The 23,038-nt window shown below is 37.5% G+C and overlaps 1 protein-coding gene across 10 annotated transcripts; it reads right to left on the reverse strand.

The window, feature by feature from the left end:
* Positions 1–3,206: 3,206 nt before the first annotated feature.
* LOC105046123 (ABSCISIC ACID-INSENSITIVE 5-like protein 2) lies at positions 3,207–11,593 on the reverse strand. 10 transcript variants are annotated; one of them, XR_012141611.1, is made up of 7 exons: positions 11,428–11,593; positions 9,714–10,654; positions 9,498–9,569; positions 8,207–8,237; positions 5,138–5,285; positions 3,708–3,751; positions 3,207–3,610 (listed from the first exon to the last, which is right to left on the reverse strand). XR_012141611.1 is itself a non-coding variant. In XM_073258330.1 (6 exons), the coding sequence occupies exons 2-4, from the start codon at positions 10,560–10,562 to the stop codon at positions 8,208–8,210; spliced, it is 951 nt and encodes a 316-aa protein (XP_073114431.1). In that variant the 5' UTR covers positions 10,563–10,654; positions 11,428–11,593; the 3' UTR covers positions 3,207–3,610; positions 3,708–3,751; position 8,207. The 10 variants fall into 10 exon arrangements, 5 of the variants coding, with proteins under 5 accessions (XP_073114431.1, XP_073114429.1, XP_073114430.1 ...); XR_012141614.1 differs by lacking the exon at positions 8,207–8,237 and having other exon boundaries at positions 5,180–5,285; XR_012141609.1 differs by having other exon boundaries at positions 3,207–3,751.
* Positions 11,594–23,038: the final 11,445 nt, after the last annotated feature.

Genomic DNA, 23,038 nt, shown 5'->3' on the forward strand with positions numbered 1-23,038 from the left:
GCCCCCGATATTAAACCCCTGTTGTTGAAGGAATTCTTCCTTGGGCCCCCTCTGAGATGACAGAGATTCTCACCGACCGTCGTCCTCCTCCTCACCTTCCTCCGAGCCCTAACAATCCCCTCAAGAACAGCCTCCAGAGTTGAGGACATGGTATGGAAACCCTCCGAGAAGGATTGATGGGCAAAAGGCGGCGAGAATTGGCACGAGGGGAGCAAGACTCTCAGGGGAAAAGAAGAACGCCAGGATGAGACCGTGAATGGATCGAAGGGTTTAAATAGCCGGCGGATCTCGGCGCAGTTATGACGGCGAGAATTCCTGGGCCAGATGGTGTGTGCCGCGTGTCACGCTTATCCGCTTCGTTGCTATCGAGGGTTGACCGCTCACAGATTCCCACGGAGCGACGCCTGGGATCGCGTTTCAACGAGGGTTTCGAAAAGACTTTTTCGCCTTTGCCAAAAAAAAAAAAAAAAAAAAAAACGGATTCTGACACGCGCACATTAAGTGGGGGCAGCTGCGCACAGGGATCGAGGGGGCAATTTCGGCTGCGCATCTCTCTCTCTGTGTACTTCCTTCGCTTGAAATTCAAACTTGGAAGTAGGGGGACTGGTGTTGGGTATAAAATACCCGCGGCCGAAATTCCCATCAGAAAGGCTCCGCCCGGACTCCTACGGGAGCCGGGCTCCACCGCCATCAGCAAGTGCAGCTCCGCCCGGACTCCTACGGGAGCCGGGCTCCACCGCCATCGGCAAGCGCGGCTCCGCCCGGACTCCTACGGGAGCCGGGCTCCACCGCCATCAGCAAGTGCAGCTCCGCCCGGACTCCTACGGGAGCCGGGCTCCGCCGCCAACATCAAAACAGCTCCGCCCGGACTCCTACGGGAGCCGGGCTCCGCTCTCGATATCAATCGCTGGTAAGCTCAATCCGGACTCCTATCAGAGCCGGACTTCACCCTTGACTTTATTTGCAGAACGGCTCCGCCCGGACTCCTACGGGAGCCGGGCTCCACCTCCGACATCAGAACGGCTCCGCCTGGACTCCTACGGGAGCCGGGCTCCACCTCCGACATCAGAACGGCTCCGCCTGGATTTCTACGGGAGCCGGGCTCCACCTTCGACATCAGAGCGGCTCCGCCCGGACTCCTACGGGAGCCGGGCTCCACCTTCGACATCGGAGCGGCTCCGCCCGAGCTCCTACGGAGGCCGGATTCCAACCGCGGCCGAACCTCAATCGACAGAACCGCACCCCCTCGGCAGGTCGCGACAACAATCATGATCCTGTTCCAGGTCCTACAGCGGATTCTACGCGGCTCCAGCAGCGGACCCATTACTCCCTGACAGGCTGTAGCAAACGGCCACGATTCTGTCCCGCTCCCTGCGGCAGGTGCTGCACGATCCCACTACTCACTGACAGCTAGCGGCAACGGACGCCGCCCCACTATCCGCAACAGGCCATACGTGGCGGACTATGACAACAGCCACGAGTCTACCCCACCACTCTCCGCAATTAATTTCCCTGACCGTGGGCGGCCCACTACCAGACGGTTGCAGGTGTCACCATCAATCCGTTGCCCCCTTTGCCTATAAAAGGGGATCCAGATACGTTATTCTCTAAGCTCATTTTTCTTATCTCAAAACTCTGCTAAATTCTCCGTTCGAGCACTCCATTCTTGTTGAGGCAGGGAACTGACTTGAGCGTCGGAGGGTCTTGCCGGAGCAACCCCACCTCCGGTTTAGACTTCCCTTGCAGGTCCCGGCGGCGACCGCGGCCTCCTCAACTCCAGCTTCTCCGGCGCAGGCGGATTTTTGCACCAACAGGGTCCTAAGAGGTCAAATATAAATGAACCAGATGAAACGGTGCTAATGCCTCGAGCTCAAACCTTTTTGGCGAGGCTCCTCCCCATAGAGCATTGCGTTGGTAACCACTGAAAAGAGCCGTCACAGTAAGTCTTTTTCTGTTAGGTAAAACAAACTCTAGCCGTGAGTAGGTACCGATACATGCCTGAGTGAGTAACGGATCTTTGCATTTTAGGTGGAAAAAACTGAGGACCAATGACTAAAATACTTAGACAAAGATCCCTCAATGGACTTGTTTGGTTCACATTTTTTTTTTAATTTAAAAATTTATTTTTTACAAAAAATTATTTTTAAAAATAAAATTGTACCATATTTGATTAACTATAAAAAAGTGATTTATTATAGAATTATTTACGTTTGATTGAACACCTATTTTTTAAAAAAAATTATATAAAATATTTTTCATACTCTTAATAAATATAAGACTAGACCTTTTTGCTCTTAAACTTTATATAAATATTAATATTAATATATTATAATATAATATTAAATCATAATACATTATTATATTACTATAATAATAATATATATTAATATAATATTAAAATTTTAATATAATAAATATAATAATATATTAATATAAATACTATATTAATATTAATAAAGATATTATATTAGTACAAATATTAAAATGATATTAAAATATAATAAATATTATATTATAAATATTATATTATATTATATTTATATAAATATTAAGATAATATTAATATTTTATCAATATTTTATCTTAATTGTCTATTAATATTTTATAAAATCTTAACTATGATTTTTAAAAAAATATTTTTTTAAAAAAATATTATTAATTCTCATCCCATGAAAAGTTTCAAAACCAACTTTCTTATGGATTTCTACTTCTTATAAAATGTGAAACATATCTTTCCATAAAAAAAAAAATTATTCTTTCTCCTCTTAAAACTCCAATCAAATAAAAAACATCTCTCCACTTCTCAAGAATTGTCTCTTCCCACTCTACTTCTCATGAACCAAATAAATCCTAAATTACACCAAAAGCAAAACATTTGATCAGCATGTTCCGTTACGAAGGATTGCCTCCAAATCTCTGTTCTCCAAAACGATAATCATGTGATTTAGGCCTTCAAAACAATTAACTCCATGGACAGGCTTAAAATCCAAGAGGTCTGAAAGATACCCCGACGTGCTTTACACAGCCAATTAAATTAGTGTCTAATCTCATTACTCAAACAAATGTTTCAATGAAAATAATGGGCTTTCAAATACACAATATGATTTTGATTGCATCAACTGACAAAACTCAGCATGGCAAATATCTTGAACTACAAATTTTTTTAAGTGAACCTCCAATATACAAGTTAGAATTTACAGGCCAAATGAATCAAACAAATACTGCAACAATTTTATATGAAAAAGCATGACGTCTCACTTTATGGTTCAGGAGAATCCACTTTAACATACGAAAAGTACTGAAATTACACTTTAGTGCTGCAGCATTTTATATATCTTACCCCCATAATCATCAGAGCTGCAGTTTGTGCACATATTCACCTTTTATCCACTAGTTTAACAGCCACCAATGCTAAAATGCTAAAAAAAAGACACATGAAATATATAAAAGAATTCTAGAAATGCTCATGTGTCCAGCAGATTTACATCGAACAAAGCCTTAGTAGAAGCTGAAAACAGGAAGTGGCAGCAGCAGCAGCATATGCAGAGTCTCCCAAAATCTTTAAACCCCAGAGGAAGGAGAGCTAAAAACTCCAAGCTACCAAATATTTCTAACCCAAGATGCAAAGATAACATCCCATGTCAATCTACAAAAATTAATATGAACATGATCAGATGGGGGCTGAACTTGTTCGCCGAAGCTGATACCTTGGCTCTGGTAGAGGTACCGAGGACAGTAACTTGTCCAGTTCCTGCAAGATGGTAAAGAAAAAGAATCAGCTTTACCAATGATCAGAAGCTAAAACTAAAACCCTAATCATGAATCACTTGGTTGTTCTTTATAACTGCAACATGGAATACCTATGAATCCTTCAGAAATACAGCATATCTGGGTTTCGCACTAAATCAGTTAAGGAAGAAAATTCACAGGACAAACCAAGATTTTTCCAACTTATAGTTTTTTCCCCATATAAGTTGGAAAAATCTATTTAGAAGAGAATGTACAAAAGAGACTATTTTCTTTGCTTGTAACTGTCAGAGGCAATATTTATTAACAAATGAACATAAAAACAGCCACAAGATTGTAGAAGATGAATTTAACAATATGTGTGGCAAGATGCAGAGGTCTCTCTGTAAAAAGAGCAGCAAATGAGTATGTAAAAATACTGATAAGACAATTGTAAAATGAATAGTTCAAATAATTAGTAGCACAACCAGTCCAGCAGAATTTTAGAATAGCAGGAATTCAGATGTGAAAGGGGAATTAGTCAGAAACTGACACTGCACCATCTTTTAAAAAAGGAGAAAAAAAGGGTATCTGTTCCAACAGCAATTACTGAGGCATAGGATCATACACAAATTTGAGCAGCTACTCTAGGTACCCTCATATCATCGTTTGTCTATCATGTAAAAGTTAGTAGCTATATCATTCCTTATGATATAGCTTAAGATATTGTCCTTAACACAGATTTATTCAAGGAGCAATTGATGATTCAAGGAGCAATTGTAGCACTAGGATACAGCATGAGAATAAGAATCATTGAGGTCATGTTGCATCATATTCCTTTTCTTTTTTAATTCTTATTTTGGGAGAAACACTGTGACTATGTGCCACCATCAAGATTCAAACCTTGGACCTCCTCCCAACAGAAGCCTTCAGGAGAGGGTGCCAATGGAGATGCTTTTCCCACTCAAAGACCACGTGTCCCTCCCAAGGAACACCTGATAAAACTAAAATAAGTTGATTCAACTTTGATTCACAGGAAAAAAAGGAATAACTATACCTGCTTCAGAAGCCCCAAACTAACCCACACAATCCTAGTGTTGCTTAGCAGCTTTGACTCACTATTTCTGAATATACCTTTGCTTGTTGGAATGAAACAAAATAACAAAACTATGGCTTTTTAATCTCTAACAAGAAGAATAGACATAATAGAAAACTCTCCCAAATACCTCAATATGCACTGACAAAAAGTATTTCCAGCTGTAAACACCACGAACATGAGAAATAAAAATAATGAAGTACATAGGTTCACCCAGCTAAAACCAGTGTTACTATTGCTTGAAAAATAATTATTATGTTATTCTAGTTACAAGTGATCCTAATACAAAAAATGCAACTGACATGACAAGTACACCTGTATCAGAGCACAAATTGGTAGGTTTTAACAAGGACCCACTTCAAAACGTGCAATGCAGAGACAATTCATGGTCAATCATTGCTTTGGCATTCCATCGGAGGCTAAGGCAGCCTGCCTTTCAGCTGGCTTTGAAAGTTCTGCTGCCCTGCAAAAACAAAGCAAGCTGATCCATTCCCACATTTTTGTTTGACTACCCATGCAAACAATGCTTCAAGTGGTTAAACAAAACATCAGGAAGCTATATTAACAAAATTTTATGCTCCATTAAGTTACAAGGGTAGCATGAAGGTATGATATGGCAATCTCGCTTTAGATAAAAAAACTTTCAGATCATGTACATGGAGAGCAGAAGCGACCCAGTGAGAACAGGAATTCTAATTTCTACTGATGGGTCTAAAACCGAATAAAACAAAAGAGACAGGAAGGAGACATGCTGAGGAGGAGAAAGGGATAGAACGAAGCTTGAGAAGAAAGAATATAATGGCTTGGAATAGGTTGAGAAGAAAAATCCACAACTCTGGTCCTGGTAGACGGGTTAAGATATGTTTGTTATAGTTATGCTTGCATGCTAAATAGTTAATAGTATGAAGTAGTTAAACCAATTTGTCTACATCATCATCATCCTCAAGCTACTACTCTCCCTTACCTAGAATTGGTCATGAGACTTTATATTTTTGAAAGACACCTGGGTCAAAGAGAATTAAACAATGCAGGCTCAAAAATGGTTGACACTAGCCTTTTACTCTTCATTATTTGCTGTTATACTGGAGCTGTTTGACCATAGAATATGATATAGACAACCATTCCAAATTTGTCAGATGTAAGAATTAAAGGAAGAATAGAAGCACATGGAATGGTCAATGACATGTGAATTCTTGATTATTAAGGTTGTCAGAGATGCAAAGGCAGCATGTTCTTGATGCTGCAAAAGCATAAGCAAGCAGAAGACCCATCGATGGATGAAGGTGAAGGGGCTAATGATCTATGAAAAACTTTTGGCATTTCAATATATATATAGTAGCTTATAATGTCAAGGTATGTGCCCACCCGGCATATCAATATATATACATAGTAGCTTATATTGTCAAGGTATGTGCCCTGCATAGGCTTCTTGACCTAATATGATAAATTGCAAATACAAACTAGGGCATCAATAAAGGGCAACAGGTTCAAAAGTTTTAGAATGTGTTTAGATATTATATTTCTGCAGGAAAAATGTTAATGTCAACATGCTTCAAGATTCCCATATCAATCAAGTAAATTGTCAACACCTCAATGTCACTCTTCAAATACACAAAGAATTCCTATTGCCCATAAGTAATCCCATAAACAAAACTACTGATTCCAAAAAGAAAAAAAGGGTATACAACATTTAGTTTGACAGAAATTCTGCATTCACTATAAGGAAATGAACTCATCTATCATCAATGAAACATATAGGAGGATGATTGTGAAGCAAAACCAACCTAAAGAAATAAGCCAGAATCTTACGAATCTTTTAGACGGCAGCAAGACTCCAAATTGTTATAATCCAACCCAAAAGCTTAAGCTTTTGGATTGGATCTTAACATAGTATCAAAGCCGTCAACCCCTCTTGCCTGCCAATTCTCCACACGTCCAAACCATGTGTTGCACTTCTTTGGGTTCAGTCCCTCCTCAGGCCTACATATGAGAGGGTGTTGAGAGAGTGGTAATAATCCCACATTGGATGGGAAGGGGCCATAGATGTGCTCATATACTCATGGGCCCATCCACCTACCCACTTAAGCTTTAGGGTAAGATTATAGCCAAATGGCTACATTGCCCACCATCAGTTCAGAAGGTGGGGGAGTTTACCAGAGGGTCATCTTTGACCTCCCAGCTCTGCACTTTCTAAACTCCAAAAATAAAAAGTTGACATTGTCAAGCATAAAACATGCTCCCCAATCTAGTAATCAGAATAATTTCTCTAGAGGACATGGGAGGATGTGAAACGATATATCCGCATCCCCTTTTCACTAAAATGAGAACAAACTCCAAGAAACAGACTTGATCAACGACCTACTCCTAAAGACTCCCCTCCTAATATCACTCCAAAAGAATCCCCTCCCAATATCACTCCAAAAGACTCCCCCCATTACTGCTTAAGTTGATTCAACCATCCTCCTTGACTTGCAGTATCTTTAAATATCACACAGCTCAAATCAAAGTCACAAACTACAAAACATCTACCCCTAGCTCCGGCAACATATACTTTAAAAAGCCTCCACTGCTCCTGTTATTGTTTATATATACTATCACTATGTGAGAAAGCAATGCCTTCCTATTTTTGATTGATGAAGATCATTCCTTTTTACTGTTAGGGTTTTCTTGTTCTAGTTTGGGTTGGATCAGGCGTGATGGAAGAAAAATTGCTTGGATTTTATTGCAATTTTTGGGTTGAATTGATGACTGTTTTTATCAGTTCTATTTTGAGTAGGACTAGTTTCAAGGGCTCCTGTATTAGGAATATCCCAGGTTAGGAATGTCTAAATTCATAAGGGTTGTACTTTCAGTTACATTTGATGTCTTTGCCGCCTTCATTAGTGGGATCTACAATTACAAGAAAGTTTTGCCTGACTTTTACTATAAAAGGGTTATATAGCTCAATTTAGAGCTTAGGAGCAGCATCGAAACTACAAAATGAAAGTGCCACTTCTTCATGTAGTTAAATCTTATTCAGAAATTTAATGAAGTTGCTAGATTTCTTCTCCTTGGAAAAGATTATCATGTTGTGAGATTCCACAATGAGAGTGTGAAACTTTCAACCTCTAAAAGAGATTCTTAGTTCCAAAGCAAGTTCAGGCAACATCATTTCTTTCCTTTCACCCTTTTGTTCTCCTCTACACCATGCTTTTTTCCGCTTTTGGTCTGTGATATATTTACATGCATCCATGCATATACACATCTAACATTTGTCAATTTATGCATAAGTGATAAGTTCTAAATATTAGCCAAATTAGAAGAGGATAATTGGAAACACAGATCTCACTCAGGGCATTGATAAGGATAGGGGAAAATACAAAGGTTTGTCAAATGAGAGTTTACCTCAATTAAGAATCTCACTTTGGGAATGCATCTGCATCAAAGTGTAATATGAATAACAAAAAAAGATAGAATGTATAGCAAAAGACAGCTTTTTATAAATACCAAGGGCAAATAAAAATTCTTGGTAGTTTTCTAGCTTATTAAACAAGAGATATGATTAAGCTACAAAATGATTAAGTGTTCTTCGCCAAATTAGAATGCAAAAGTTGGTCAGCATTCATATACCACATAGGTAAAAGAGATATGGTTGGCATAGATTAAGAGCCATAGGAATTTGTGGTAGCATGGCCAAATATTGAAATTTCTTACTTGGGCAGCTTTGTTGCAAAAGCTAAATAATTCAAAAGAAAGAAAAATCCAAATGTGTTTTTTCCATCCACTTAGAGATAGAATGGTGATATTAAAAGATAATAGTAATTTGGAATGTATCGAAAAGATCTAATGTCTAAGGTGATTATTGCAGAGATCACTACAGACGACTAAAAAAGAAAGTACATAAATTTAAGCAATGGTTCTAAAATATATGACCTCCTATTTGTTTTACATAAGGGGGAAGATCTTTCAGGATGAAAACTACATAATAAAATGCTTGCTTGTCTACCCAAGATGGTGTCATTAACCTTCTAAAATTGATTACGGGGAAACATGTTCACAATCAGAACACATTCACAAAGAAATATATCCCTTACAAATCTCTCAACCGAACAAACCAATAAAAGATTTTGAGTTTAGTCTGATAGTGATGGGGGGAATATTCAGTCTAAGCATTAGGGGATTGCAAATTGACAGAAGGAAGTAATAGGCCATAAGATTGCTTATCTTTTGACCTGAACATACATTCACCAACAATTTGTATCCAATTCAAAGTACTTTGTTGCACTCGCACTTCATAAAATTATGCAAACACTGAATGAATGTGAGATGAATTGCTCATATATTCTGTAAAAATGGCATAAATAAAATGTCCATCTATGCACCAAGGATCTGAATTTTGAAGAACCACTTTTTCAACAGCGAGTTCTACTTACCTTGATCATCAATAGAATCAAACTTTGAGAAATTGCCAGAATAAATAAATTCAACCTCATGTTAAAACTCTTGGCTCACGACAACAGCATACAAATTCTTAAGTGAAATGGGTCAAGAAATCAAAATTTTCAGCATCTTAGAAACCATCAAATAATGAAATAAGATGCCACCACAAGAAATTCGTCTGACAATATGGAATACTAAATGCTCATGAATAAGGCTACATCCATCAAAATCCTCATAGACAACGATAAAAATTTACCTTCTGCTTCTTCAGCCTATCATTTTCCTCTTCCAGGCGAGAAACCTTATGTTCCAGCTCATTTGTGTAGGCCTACCATAACAGTATAAACCTTTGCAAGATAAATAATGGTTGAATAAAACAATAACAGATACTGAGCATCATATACCACATTATAGCAAGCTAAAGAAAGATGCACAGAAACAAACTTTCAGAAAACACAAAATGGAGCCCGACCTGCTTCCTAGCTCTTGAACGGGCAGCAGACTCCCGATTCTTGATCATCCTCTTCTGCCTCCTCTCCATTAATTTATCCACCATCTCTCCTGAAGCTGCTCGTTTACGACCTGGTGTTTGGGGATCAGAGAATGCCCCCATCCCTGGCGATGCAATGCTCATCTGGCCATCTGGGAAGACAGCATCCAGAATGGGACTCGTGCCAACACCCAAAGGCTGTGGGACTGGATGGCTTGGTGCATAAGCACCTATCAAGCTTTGCTGCCCCGGCTGCTGATGATCCATAGCAGCCATTTGATGGTATCGCTGCAACCAATGTGCCCCTTGTCCAAAATCCTGCACCCCAGCCATCAGGTCAGAACTTCCACCAGGACCTACATTCCCCATTATATCATTCGCATCCTTAGCAGAGCCCTCTACGACCACCCCAGCCTTCAGCAGAAAGTCCTCCAGTGTCATCTCCCCAAACGTCAACTGCCTCCCATGACCTGATCTGTGCTCCTCATTGCTCTTCTGCTGCCCCTGCTGGATGTCTCTCCACACCTCATCCACCGTCTTCTTGCTTAGGGTCCGTGGCATGGTAATGCTTCCCTGGCGCTGGAGGCCAGAACCAGAGGTGAATTGGCTGGTGGCACTGTCAAGGTCCATTCCCAAGGATTGGTTGCCCTCTGGGAGCACGCTTTTGAGGAGCTCATCAAGATTCATACTGTTCAAGGGTTCACCCAAGTGGCTCTGGACCTCATTGAGGGTGAGACCATAAAGGGATCCTTGCCTCCCCAAACTCTGAATCTGGGATTGCTGCCCTCCAGTGCCGCCGCCACCCTGCGACGCCATTGTCTGAATCCCCATTCACCGACTCCTCACCCAAATCTCAGCGATCAGAGCCTCAGGCTCAGACTCCACGCACAAAATCTTTGAACACCCTAAAACGCACAGAGGACCTAAAATGCACAAAGAAAATTTTCTTATTTATTTATTTTTTTAATCAACTCACCTACAAATACCTTGTATCCTTCCAACACCCAATCTGCAAATCAAAAGAATACAACTCATGAAACAAACCCAGTGATCCTGAGAACACTGTCGAAAGGAACCCATCTTTATCTACCCATAAAAGAAGTCAATATGCCCTTAAAAAGAGATTCCGAGATACATATAAAAAGGGCTGAAAGCTTTCATCAATTCCAACACCAAAAATAAAAATATAAAATATAAAAAAAAACAAGTTACCAATACCAACTTTCCCACATCGAAGCCATTCCTTCAAATCCCAACCCAATCCCCAATCTCAAAACCCCAAAACCAGAACAATCCTATCATGAATTCAAACCAGAACATCCCGAACTCTCCAAAAATGAAAAAAAAATATCATTTTAAGCAAAGAAAGAAGGTTTAAAAAGAAAACCAAGGGCAAAAAGGAAAAGACTGCACTGAAAGCAACCCCACGGAACAGGAATCCAATCCAGCAGGCATAAAAGGAGATTGAGGGCATCCAATTTGGAATCAAAGCAAACCAATCCGACAAAGCCCATCCCCCAAAATGCGACCTTGCCTCTCCCAAAAAGGCCTCTAGGAATAAGAACCCTTTGCCCTCAATCTTTTCCTTTTCCACATACTTCCACACCTGAACTCCTCCACCATCCATGCAAGAACACAAAATGCGAGAAATTCCGACTACAAATAAAGCAAAATCCGAACTTTTTTCGGTACTCACCATCAATTGGCTCAGATCCTCTGAACACCACCACTCATTCCTCCATCGTTTTCCTCAAATCGAGTCGAAACTGAGAGGGAGTGACGGAGAGACAGAGAGAGACCCACAAACAAACTCTCGATTAAAAGACTCCTCGAGGTGGGTATTTATATATGGTAATTATATGTTTTTTTGGAAGAGAGTGGTCAGCATATGTATATATAGATATATAGATGGATATGGAATGGTGAGTTTTTTTACACCTGAGGTAGGGGACTCCCAGGGGTGGACCCCACCAAGGTGGACTTGTGATTCATCTTCTCATAATCTCATTATGGGGACCCTCAAGATGTATCCAATGGACTAGGTGAACTGTAGGTTGGTCAGTGTGCAAGGCCATTGTGGAGACATGGCTTCCAAGATACTTGTGAGGGTTTGGGCTAGCTTAACACATGTTAAGTTGTCAAAAATAGATTAGGAAGGTGCATTCTGTTATCTTGATGGTTCTTGTCCAAAATCTAGCTCTTGTAATATGACAAAACTTAGCAAATTTTATGCGCATCTGATTGGCGACAGAAAGACTCACTTACGATTGATATAAGGACATGTTGATGCTTGTCATAGTAAAAAGATATGTAGCCAATTTCTAGATTGCCAAACACATGTTAAGTTATTAACAATAGATTAAGAAGGTATATTCTATCATCTCGGTGGTTTTAGTCCAAAATCTAGCTCTTGTAATACCGACAAAATTAGCAAATTTTATGTGTATCTAATTGGCGACAAAAAGAATCACTTATGATGGATATCAAAAGATGTTAACAATTATCGTTGTAAAAAGATATATAATTAATTTCTTCATCATCTACATCCATGTTATATATACATGCATATATAAGTAATTTTAGATATTTCGAGGTCTTAATGTGCTCATTGCAGTTGGTAGGTGCTATGGTGCATGAAAAATCAATGGCTACTTTGCTTCTTCTATACACTCTACTTGTGTAAAACTTTTTAGATTAGGCTCTAACATATGATGACTTTTTTATTGCAAAGAAATGGTGAAATTTGATTAAAGTATTGCATAAAGTTATATCTTAAATGATGTTCATGCGAACTTCTTGTATTGTCATTAGCTCCTTGGCGGTTTATGCTTGCTTAATAATTATCTATGTATGATATCCTACGTATGGAAAAAAAAATACTAGAGGTCTCACATTGATATGAGTAAATGAAGTTGAGAAAAGTAGGTCCAATACTGTGTAACCATTTGGGGCTTCAAATGGAAGAGAGTAGTTTTACCATTCCAACAAATTGGAAAGGAGCCAATGAAGGGAGAAATGAGAGTTGGAGAAAATGAGAACCCTTAAGCCACTACAAGGCCAACAGCTTGGATCTAGATTTGATCCATCTACTTTGTTGGATCGGGATTTGTTTTGGGTTCCAATAAGGTCTAAGAAGCAAATCTGATCAGATCATGTCCACCATCAAATCTATATCTAAACCTGTTGGAAATCTTGATCTAGATTTGGCATCCCTACTCAAAACAATTTTGTAATAGGGAATGCAGGTTAGATCCAGATGAGTTAGACCGAGATGAGTTCTGGCTCACTTGCTCTGCTTCCTTTAAAATATTTCATCATGAAAGTGCTTGAATTGCTTGAGTGGTTCCAAATTCCTTTATATTCGAGACACTATCTTTTATTAAACTTAGGATGGCCTTCCTTTTATTGCAATGTTTCTAATGGTGAGCCAGAGAGGGAGACCCCAGCCTTTGTTTTATGTATCAATGAGAATCAAACATTAACCAATGGATACAATGTAACTTGCATTAAAGGACTGGCATGTTCTTATTTAACTTTCTTGTTATCATAGTTTATTAGATTCTATGATATGGATCATGCGACCCATAATGTAATAGACAAATCAATAGATGATATTTAAAAATAAGCCTTTTTCCCCATGCTTAAAGGCACAGTATTGCTTCGAGGTTTTCTTTCTTTCTTCTTTTTTTTTTTTTCAAAAAAAAGAGGGTAATATGTTATCCATGCGTACCCGGGATAAGCGCAAACAGTGGATAGATGGTTTAAAATAAGCTTTAATGCCCATTTTATCCCTGGCAGTCGAACCGAAAAATCCAGTTCAGCTGCGCTTTAAGGTACACTGAACATTATTTTTTTAAGAGTCCCAAATGATGTTCCCCAGACAATACACATCCTACAAACAACATTTGCAAAATATTTCTTTATTACCAGGCGACTGTGGTAATTAAAACACATATTTTATATGCCAGATATTGAATTCCTGTATCCAAGCTTTTGAATATTTTAAATCAATTTGTCTGAGATTTAAAGTTATATTCCCTTAGAAGGGAGGTCATTCCACATCAGGCTGAATAGATTGCTATTGTCTTGTTGTGTAAAGCACATCGCTTGACTTCCAGTGCTTGTTTTTAAAGTCTTATTGCATTAGGAGTTTAAAAGAGAGAGCCCATGCACCATTGGGACTTGGATTTAATAGTTGGCACCTCTCTTCTAATAGGCTTACTCCTATGAGGAGTGTAGTGTTTAAATCCTAATGGTGATGCACTACCACTGTATTGTGAGAAAGAGAGAGAGATGGCCCTTAGTTGCTCAATTTGTAATGGGTTTGGGCTTGGAGTCCTATCATGTATAATAATTAAACTCTCAAAATAAGTAGGTAGAGTTTTGACCTTAGGATTATTTGGATATATGTTTGCGCCTACATCGTTGAATCATTGATTTAGGCTTAAGCATATAGCTAATAAATTATAAACAATAAAGATTTAAGCAACTAAATGCTCTTATAAACAAATGATAGTTGAATTAGCTTAACTTCAACAACAAACTATAAACCCTAAGCCAAATGAAGTGAAGAATCATGTGTTAAAATTATGATGCTCTCAAGCTACTTTTGATGCAAGATTTTGTTTCACTTCATGTCAATTATTTGCTTTAGCTTTTTATATCTATTTCCCACATATCAAATGACATCATCTGGAAAGATATGTATTGTAAATACAAAAGAAAAGAGCACTTTCCCTTCCTAAACCCTTCAAATGGAGGGGATTATAAAAATGAGAGTGGTGAGGGATGGTGCTAATAATGACATTTGGCAATGATTAAACTCTTAGAATTACATGAGCCCTTATACAACCTTTCCCATATCAAGCTTACACCTACATTCAAACATATCGAAGTCTCCCACTTATTTTTTAAGTACATGCCATGAGTTATATTAAACCAGTCACAAGGAGGGGACAGAACCAACAAAATGCTAGTACTCATCGCCGGGGCCTCCAAGGCCATCACACTAAGGACATTTAAAAGTTCCTCAGGCGGCAGTCCCCAGGTTTAATTCCTGGCTTCTCCCTTTCATTTAAAAAGAATTCCTCACTACCTCCCTTTCATGCTGGTTATCTTCATGTCTCCTCCTGCTGCTAAAGGAACCACCAAATATGATTACACTGCTTGTTGCTTTCTTACCAAGGGACCATTCAAAATTCTGCCCACCCCCTACAAAAGAAAAAGGAATCCAGGTTCTATCAAAGGGTCTCTCTCCCTCTCTGAAGAACTCTCCCTCAACAGAAGCTTTTTTTTTTTTTTATCTTGATTTGAATTGTAAAACATAAAAATATTTGGGGTTGGAGGAATCTCATTGTGGTATTAAGAATGACATAGAAAAGATAAGTGAAATTCTAGATTTATTGTTTTAGAAAATATTAAGTGGACCCAAATGTGGGATGCAATTCCAAAGTTTCTCTCCTTCTCTTTTCATTATTTTTTTTAAAGTACTCCAGTTTATTAGACAGAAAAGCATTTGAGATCCCATAATTTTAAGATTTCGTGATCGAAATTAAGGATATGAGACCGAAGACTTGGTCTGTATGGGTGGGTTAATTGCATTCTTTCTTATAGAATTTCCTTAGTTGACTGTTCTATTGTTATATCGAGACTGGTCCAAGGTGGACAGCCTACACAAATTAGATGTCCCAGTCCAGCAAAACTTGGTAATAGAAATGACGTACATCAACCATAAAACATCCTGCCTGAAGGATTTTGTTCAACTACTCCCTACTCTGCAACCTGCAGATTGACATCATGGAGTGGTGTGGTGGTGCCTTGTGATGGCTCAAAGATGTCTTCCCTGATCTACACTTCATTGATGGTATACCCTTGCCAAGCTAACCTCCTATACTGGACTCTTAATGGATCATATCTATTTTGTATTTGCATCTCAATTCGATAAGAAAAATAGAGTATGGATTCAAGTTTTTCTGGGTTTAATTTAGTATGTGATTTTAGTAGAGACCAACCAGATAAATATCGGCAATTTCTAACATTGAAAAGGAATCTTATCACGATAGTCTCTATATAATAGTGGATCTATGATAGATTGTGATGGAAAAGAAACATGACGTGGGCAGTGAATGATAGGTTTTTCAAAACAAAAAAAAAAACGTTCCAATCATTTTTATATTCCTAATTTACATATGCTACGTAAAAAGTTTGTGCATATGTATTTGGGTTATCAATTTTTCAATTAGAACATAGGTACATCTGGTTTCAATCCAACAAGAAATTCAACCCTATATATAGAATCTAACTTTAATCTTATAAGATTATCAAAAATTTAATTTGAATCTATATCAGTCTAGATTATCGAGTTTTTGGATATCATTTACACCCCTACGGGTACTTCAAAAATGGTTGAGCCCAGCATATGTTCAGACTTCAAAGCCCCGATATTTAATTCCCTTCATCTTCTTCTTTTTTATTTGTCGATCTATGTGATTATTTTTTTCTTAAATATCGACACCTATATACATCATACACAAAAGGGAAGTCAGTCTCCTCATGGTGACATATGTCGTCTAAACTGCCACCTGTTTAGAAGGATTCAGAACTTCTCCATATATATATATTCAAAGAGATTCGAAGCTCTCCGTATATAATAGGAAAAATATATAAAATATAAAGTATTTAAGATCAGTAGCAGTAACAACTGAAGCATGGTACTCCGCATGCCAAGCTGGCATGATAAGTCATCATGTATGGCACATGAGGGAGGATGTGTGATCCTCTAGGCCGTCCACTCGCCATGCCATCGGCCTCGTTAGCAACCACATCGACACCCTATCAAATCGATGGAGGGAGAGAAAGGGGTTTGGAGCTCCCCACTTCAATTTAAAAAAAAAATGTTTAGAGGGGTTCAAAGCTCTCCATGCGCAGGCCTGCAGATGGATTGAATCGAACCGGATCCGAGTGATTCCGATCTGATATAAATTTTTAATCAAATTTTGATATTGAATCCATTTCCATCTGATAAAAAATTAAATCAGATTCATGATCGAATTTATTGATCTATTAGATTATTCGGATCCGATCCATATATAACCCGACCCTAATCCATGAAATACAGGTTCGGTTCGGAATCGGTTCGGATCGGATCGGATCGGATCGGATCGGATCATGAATTTAATTTATTTGAAATCTACCATCAGTGAATACTAATGCTAGATGATAATTAAGAAAGGCCTCTTTTCCTTCTTTTTTTTTTTCTCCAATCCTTCAACTGTAATTTCTAATACTTAATTGTATTGGATAACAGAAGAAAATAAATAATTTTTTAAAAGAGTCAAGATTTCAGAAGTCCACGTAAAAGAAGAAAAGTAAAAAAAAAATATGAATTTTATATAGTGATATAATTATTCCAATCTAAAACATCATACAAGATGAATACTTATACATGATTAAAAATGAGATTGCATATACTGTGGATGATACAATATCTGTGCATATTAGAGCATGCTCTGAAATTTTTTAAAGTCAACAAAATGAATTGAAATTCAAAAAATCCACTTGCTTTTGTACCTCATGGCATAGTAAACATAAACCAGAAGTTTTAAAAAACTGGACCCAGCAAGAAGCCAGAAGAAATAATCGAGATGCCTTTCATTTAAATTATCAAGAATTCATCCAATCTTTCCCTTTCAAATTGTTATAGATGCTACAACAGTCAGAATAAAAGAACTGAAGGGTTTGAAAAATCTTAAATTTTGGAGATTTTTAATTTGAAAATCGGATGGGGAAGATCGAAGGATTTGAAAAATTTTGGCTCAAGCTCAAACTCCTATTTAGGTGAGTCACTCTAACTGGATTCGGATCCTATGTTTTGATCCGGATTGGATTGGGTCGGATCGGATCATGTATCTTAAAATCCAAATTAACCCAAAAATCTCTATAGATCAGTCGGATCCAAATTCAGAAAATCCAGATCGATCCGAAAAAAAAATGGATTCAATTTTTGAACTCAATTCGGCTTCATGGATCTTTTAAATAGATTCGAATCAAATTTAATCAGATCGAATCATGGATCAATCTGATCCATTTGCAGTCTTGTGTATGCATAGTTGAAAAAGAATATTTAAAAAGTATAAAGCACTTGGGAAGGGTAGTGGCGGCAACTGAAGCACTATAAAGCCCTCTCATGGCGACACATGTCACCAGTTTAGAGGGGTTCGGAACTCCGCATGTACAATAAAAAAGTTTTTTTTTAAAAAAAAACTGTTAAGAGAGGTTCGAAGCTCGAGTACTTTACTTAAATAATTTTTAAAAAAATATATTTATAAAAATAATCTAATTTTTAACTTATTTATCAAAATAATATAAATCATATAAAATACCATTTTGAATGGTGTTTTATGACAGCTACGTCACCACCTTTTTTCACGTGGATGATGAAAAAAAAAATAAAATCATCATTTCAAATAGCATTTTTGAAAATGCCATTTAGAATGGTGTTTTCAAAAATATAATTTTAAATGGCGAGTTCAATTATTAATTCTCCAAAAAAAGATAAAAAATAGACAAAAAATAGAAAAAAATAGAAATTATAATTTTAAATTTTTAAAAAATAAAAATTATAATTTTGATACAAATAAAAATCATCATATTAAATTAGTATCGGGACAGTTAATACAGAGCAAGTATATCTTAGTTCCAATTGATGACGATGAAGATGTCGAAGAAATACTGATCTTTCTTTTGAAATATTCAGAATATCGATTTTTTAGAATTATATATTGAAAAGGAAGATGTACCGAGTTTTGGATACTATAGTTGGCTTTTAACTCAAGCGGACAATATTGTTGGGCCTTCCTCACCTTTCGTAACTCCTATGGTGCAAACCGATAGTATTGAGGCCATATTTACAGAACAATATTCTACTACTGCCGGTCCTAGTTGTCCAATTATTCAAAGTCCTATGGTGATTTCTCTTGTGTCTTCTACTAGAGTGACTTCTCCTTTGCTAGAAATAATGGTAAATGTGGGAGACGACACTCATATAGAGAATGATGACTGGATAGTCAGTGAAATAAATTCTGATAATCTAGGCTTTGAGTCAAATAAAAGCGGAGATGAAGACTATTGGATGGATGAGAATAGTAGCAATAATGATGATAATGGTGAAGATGATAATGATGATGATGATGTTCAGCCTAATATTAATGTGGGAGAACCTCAACCTCGTTTGCACGAACCCTCATAATTTTTTAACGATATAAATTTAGATGATAGTGGTTATGTTAGTACTGGTCGAAGATTTAACTCTGACTATCAGTTTTGGGACTCCTCGATAACTGAATTTTCTAAAGGTCTAATGTTTGAGAGTAAAGATTATGTAAGGAGAGCTGTTGATCTTTATCACATTATGAAGCATCGGACATACAATGTAGTTCAGTCGCATTCAAAATTATGGTTCGTATGATGCGCATCATCAGATAATGTTTAAAATTGTAAATGAAGGATTCGTGCTGCATTGTTGAGAAAACATGGATATTTTCAAATCACAAAATATGAGGGTCTTGACACTTATTTATTTACGGAATTGAGTCGAGACCATAAATATGTCAGTGGAAGGATGATTGGCACACTAATCCGATGTATTGTTGAGAAAGATCCTGATGTTAAAGTTAAAGCTATTGTGGTAACCGTTAATGATCAATTTCAATATACATTGTCATACAGAAAAGCATGGTGTGGAAAGCAGAAGGCATTGGTTGATATTTATGGAGAATGGGAGCCGTCTTATGCTAAATTATCCTATTATATGGCTGCACTTCAACATGCAAATTCCGGTACAGTTATTTCATGGAATTCTTTTCAAACTGTGAATTTCAATGTCCGAATTTTAAATTATATTTTCTGGGCTTTCAAACAATCTATCCAGGATTTTATGCACTACCGTCCTGTAATCAGCATTGATGGCACGCACTTATATGAAAAGTTTAAAGGTAAGATGTTAATTGCAACAGGAATTGATACAGAGAATGGGATATTTTCATTAGCATATGCAATTGTGAATGAGGAGACGACTGCAAGTTAGAGTTGATTTTTTTTCCAGCTCAGAACACATATCGTCAAAGATAGAAATGAAATATGCTTAATTTTTGACAGGCATCTAGGTATATTAAATGCCATCGCAGATGAGTCTATTGGATGGAGTCCACCACGTGCCTATCATCGATACTGCTTAAAACATATCTATAGTAATTTCAACACTCATTTTAAAAATGTGCAGCTGAAAAGAGCAGCATGGCAAGCAGGAAGCACTCATCAAGTTCGCAAGTTCAACTTTATCATGGGTAGGATCAGAATAGTGAATGAAGAGGCTTGAAGCTGGTTGTCTGAGTTAGAAAAAGATAAGTGGACGTTGGTATTGGGAATAGTGTCCCAAAGCCAATCGTCAGCCTGTTGACGGTTGTGCTTATTTTTGTATATGTACATGAATTATGAATTAATAAAAATTATTTTGATATTTTTCATCATAAATTATCATCTTCTAATGAACTCCTGTGTTGTGGTGAAGTTATTAGGACTATTTAGACTCGACAAAGGAGGATTTATCGTTTAGTCCTTAAATCTGTTCGCGACCAAATGATACGTTGTTACCAAGGACGACAACGTTTATCAAGTATAAGTCGTTGTGTGCCATATAGATTGGTTGTCCTCTTAATCAATGAGTGTGGAGACACTGGTATGACATACAGGTGAGATGTAAAAGTACATCTGCACTGAACGTGACCGACTTTGGAGCTATTTCTGCTATCAAGATTTGCTCTGATGGAATATGGGTATAAATATCCCTCTGACCTGAGACCGCCACGGTGACTTGCAAGCAACTCACTGCACTTAGGCACTAGACTACCTGAATTTCTAATTCAGTGACGGAAGGCTGCTGGGTGTAGTCAAGTACTTGGCTTGTCGGTGCGTGTGTCAAGATGGAATTGATCACTCCAGTTTAGGAGCTATGTACAGTCATGTTTCAATTTAGCAAAATCTTGGTCAGGGTAGTCCTTGTGAGGAGTCACAGGACTGTTTGAGTTGAGCACGATTCGGATGATCTGATCAGGGTTGACAGTTTAATCCTGAGTCGTCCTAAACACAGAGGTCAAAAGGATGAATTATACAGTAACCATATTCATGTAGGTTCTGAGTGTTGCGATTGCGACTCTTCGACCTATCCGGACATCGGATACCATTGCTAGATGGTCACTTCGATTAGTACAGAAATTGGTTCCTGTGCTACCGGCTTAGGTTCGAATCTGCAGGGTCACACACATTAGAGGTTCCTATCTGATCTGATGGCTGATGTAGAATCCTACATGTTTGGGACTCAGTGATCGAGAATCAGGATTCTCTGATCACGAGTTCCACACATTATGGGTATCGGGGTCAAGAGTCCCACTGGTTGGGACTTTTCTATCAGGGTTACATATCGACGAATTCTGATGCTCGATTGCCCATCGAATTTGGACTCAGTATTTATGAGAGGTTTAATTAGAGATTTGATCACCAATTAACTCAATTTGATTGAGTAATTATTTTTGGATCAAGTTCAATTGAATTGGATTCAGTTGGATTTGACCCGATTAGGTTAAGAGTTGACCTAATCGTCGAGATGGTTTGGTCCCTGATTTGATCAGGGGTTGGGCTTAGTCAATTCTTGATTTGATTAAGATTTTATTGAGCCTAATTAAGTCTAATTTAGTTGGATTTAAATTAATCTAATTGGACCTAAATTATTTGGTTCAATTAGGTTGGTTTAAATAATTAAACCACCTTGACCCAATCTCCATGCGCCACCTCACTTCCAATGCATCCATTTGAATTCATGAGAAGAAACTTCTCATGAATTATTTTCTCACGCCAAGCCCTCTCCACGTCCCACTTTAATGTGCCATATAAATGGATAAGGATGATTGGTTGGCCATTCAAATTCAAAATAAAGTTTGAATTTAAATGGGCAATCAATCTTTGCACCTTATCCCTTTCTTTACGCCCCATTTATTACATGAGAAAAAATTTCTTATGAAATCACTCCATGCACAATTTAAGCCACGCCTCACACCTTTAGTGGATAAGGGATGAGTTGGTGTCCATTTGAATTCAAATTTTGATTTGAATTTAAATGTGCAATTACTCATCTTTATCCTTTCTTTTGGATAAGATGTTTGACGTGGTTATAAAAAGAGGAGAAGAGTGGGGCGTGCAAGAAGAAGATTTTTGGAGAAAAATTCTGGGGCGTGAGAAGTCTTGTGCGTGAGAAGGAAGTCCATATCCTTCCAAGAGAAAAAGAAAGAAAAGAAAGAAAAGTGGGTGCAAAGTTTTCGGTGAGTTTCCTAGAGTTTTAGCTTGGGGTTCGGGAAGAGAGAAAGTGAGCTACGAGTGTCATGAGCCCACAAAATCTCAGGAAGATCTTCAACATCCTCTCAAGCACATTTGTTGATGATCCAGAGTATCCGAAGAATCGACAGACATCGATCGAAGGAGTTCGATCAGCATCGACCATCAAAAGGGCTCTACAACGAGCTAGCACTCGTGAGGAGTCGATCGATCGGGAGCTTCATGTGGATGATCCGTAGAGGCCAGACACACTGTGTGGCTGCATCGCGATGATCAGACTCTTCCGACGGTGATCAGATTACGGCGATCTACTACCCGCACAAAGGTATTGTGTTCTGAACACATTACAATAAAGTGTTTATTGTTCAAATTCGAATTTTAAATTTAAATGCTTGCATGCTATATATCATATTTAGATCCTAGTGTAGGGTAAATTTATGTTAATTAATTAGATTAATTAAAATTTTTTCGCTGTAAAATCATAATTTTGAAAAAGTTTTAAAATTATCATTTTATCCCTACACTGAATTTTTTCCACAAATGGTATCAGAGCAAGGTTCTTAGATATGATATATATATTTGCATGCATAGATTAAGTTTAAATTTAAAATTTAAAAATTAAAATTTAAAATTTAAATTTTGAAAGTTGTTCGAAATTCAAAATTTAAAAATTTGAAATTTAAAATTTGAAATTTGAAATTCAAAATTCAAAATTTTGAAATTTAAAATTTGAAATTTGAAATTTAAAATTTGGTTAAAATTTTAAATTTGAAATTCAAAATTTAAAATTTAAAATTCAAAATTTTAAATTTGAAATTTAAAATTTAAATTTTGAAATTGGTATATTTAGATATACTTGATCCAAGTAGCAAGTAATCGAATTGGGTTGGTTGCCATGGCCGTCCGGTCATAGGAGAAAAGCA

This window comes from Elaeis guineensis, chromosome 5 (assembly GCF_000442705.2).
Source record: "Elaeis guineensis isolate ETL-2024a chromosome 5, EG11, whole genome shotgun sequence".
Classification (NCBI taxonomy): Eukaryota; Viridiplantae; Streptophyta; class Magnoliopsida; order Arecales; family Arecaceae; genus Elaeis; species Elaeis guineensis.

Bases quoted from the DNA above. Each gene is read 5' to 3' on its own strand.
- LOC105046123 (XM_010924636.4), bottom strand. From the start codon at position 10,562: ATGGGGATTCAGACAATGGCGTCGCAGGGTGGCGGCGGCACTGGAGGG. The intron at 9,570-9,713 runs GTCGGGCTCCAT...CTGTTATGGTAG, and splicing joins GTTCAAGAGCTAGGAAGCAG to GCCTACACAAATGAGCTGGA. The intron at 3,752-9,497 runs GTAAATTTTTAT...ACCATCTTGCAG, and splicing joins ATAGGCTGAAGAAGCAGAAG to GAACTGGACAAGTTACTGTC.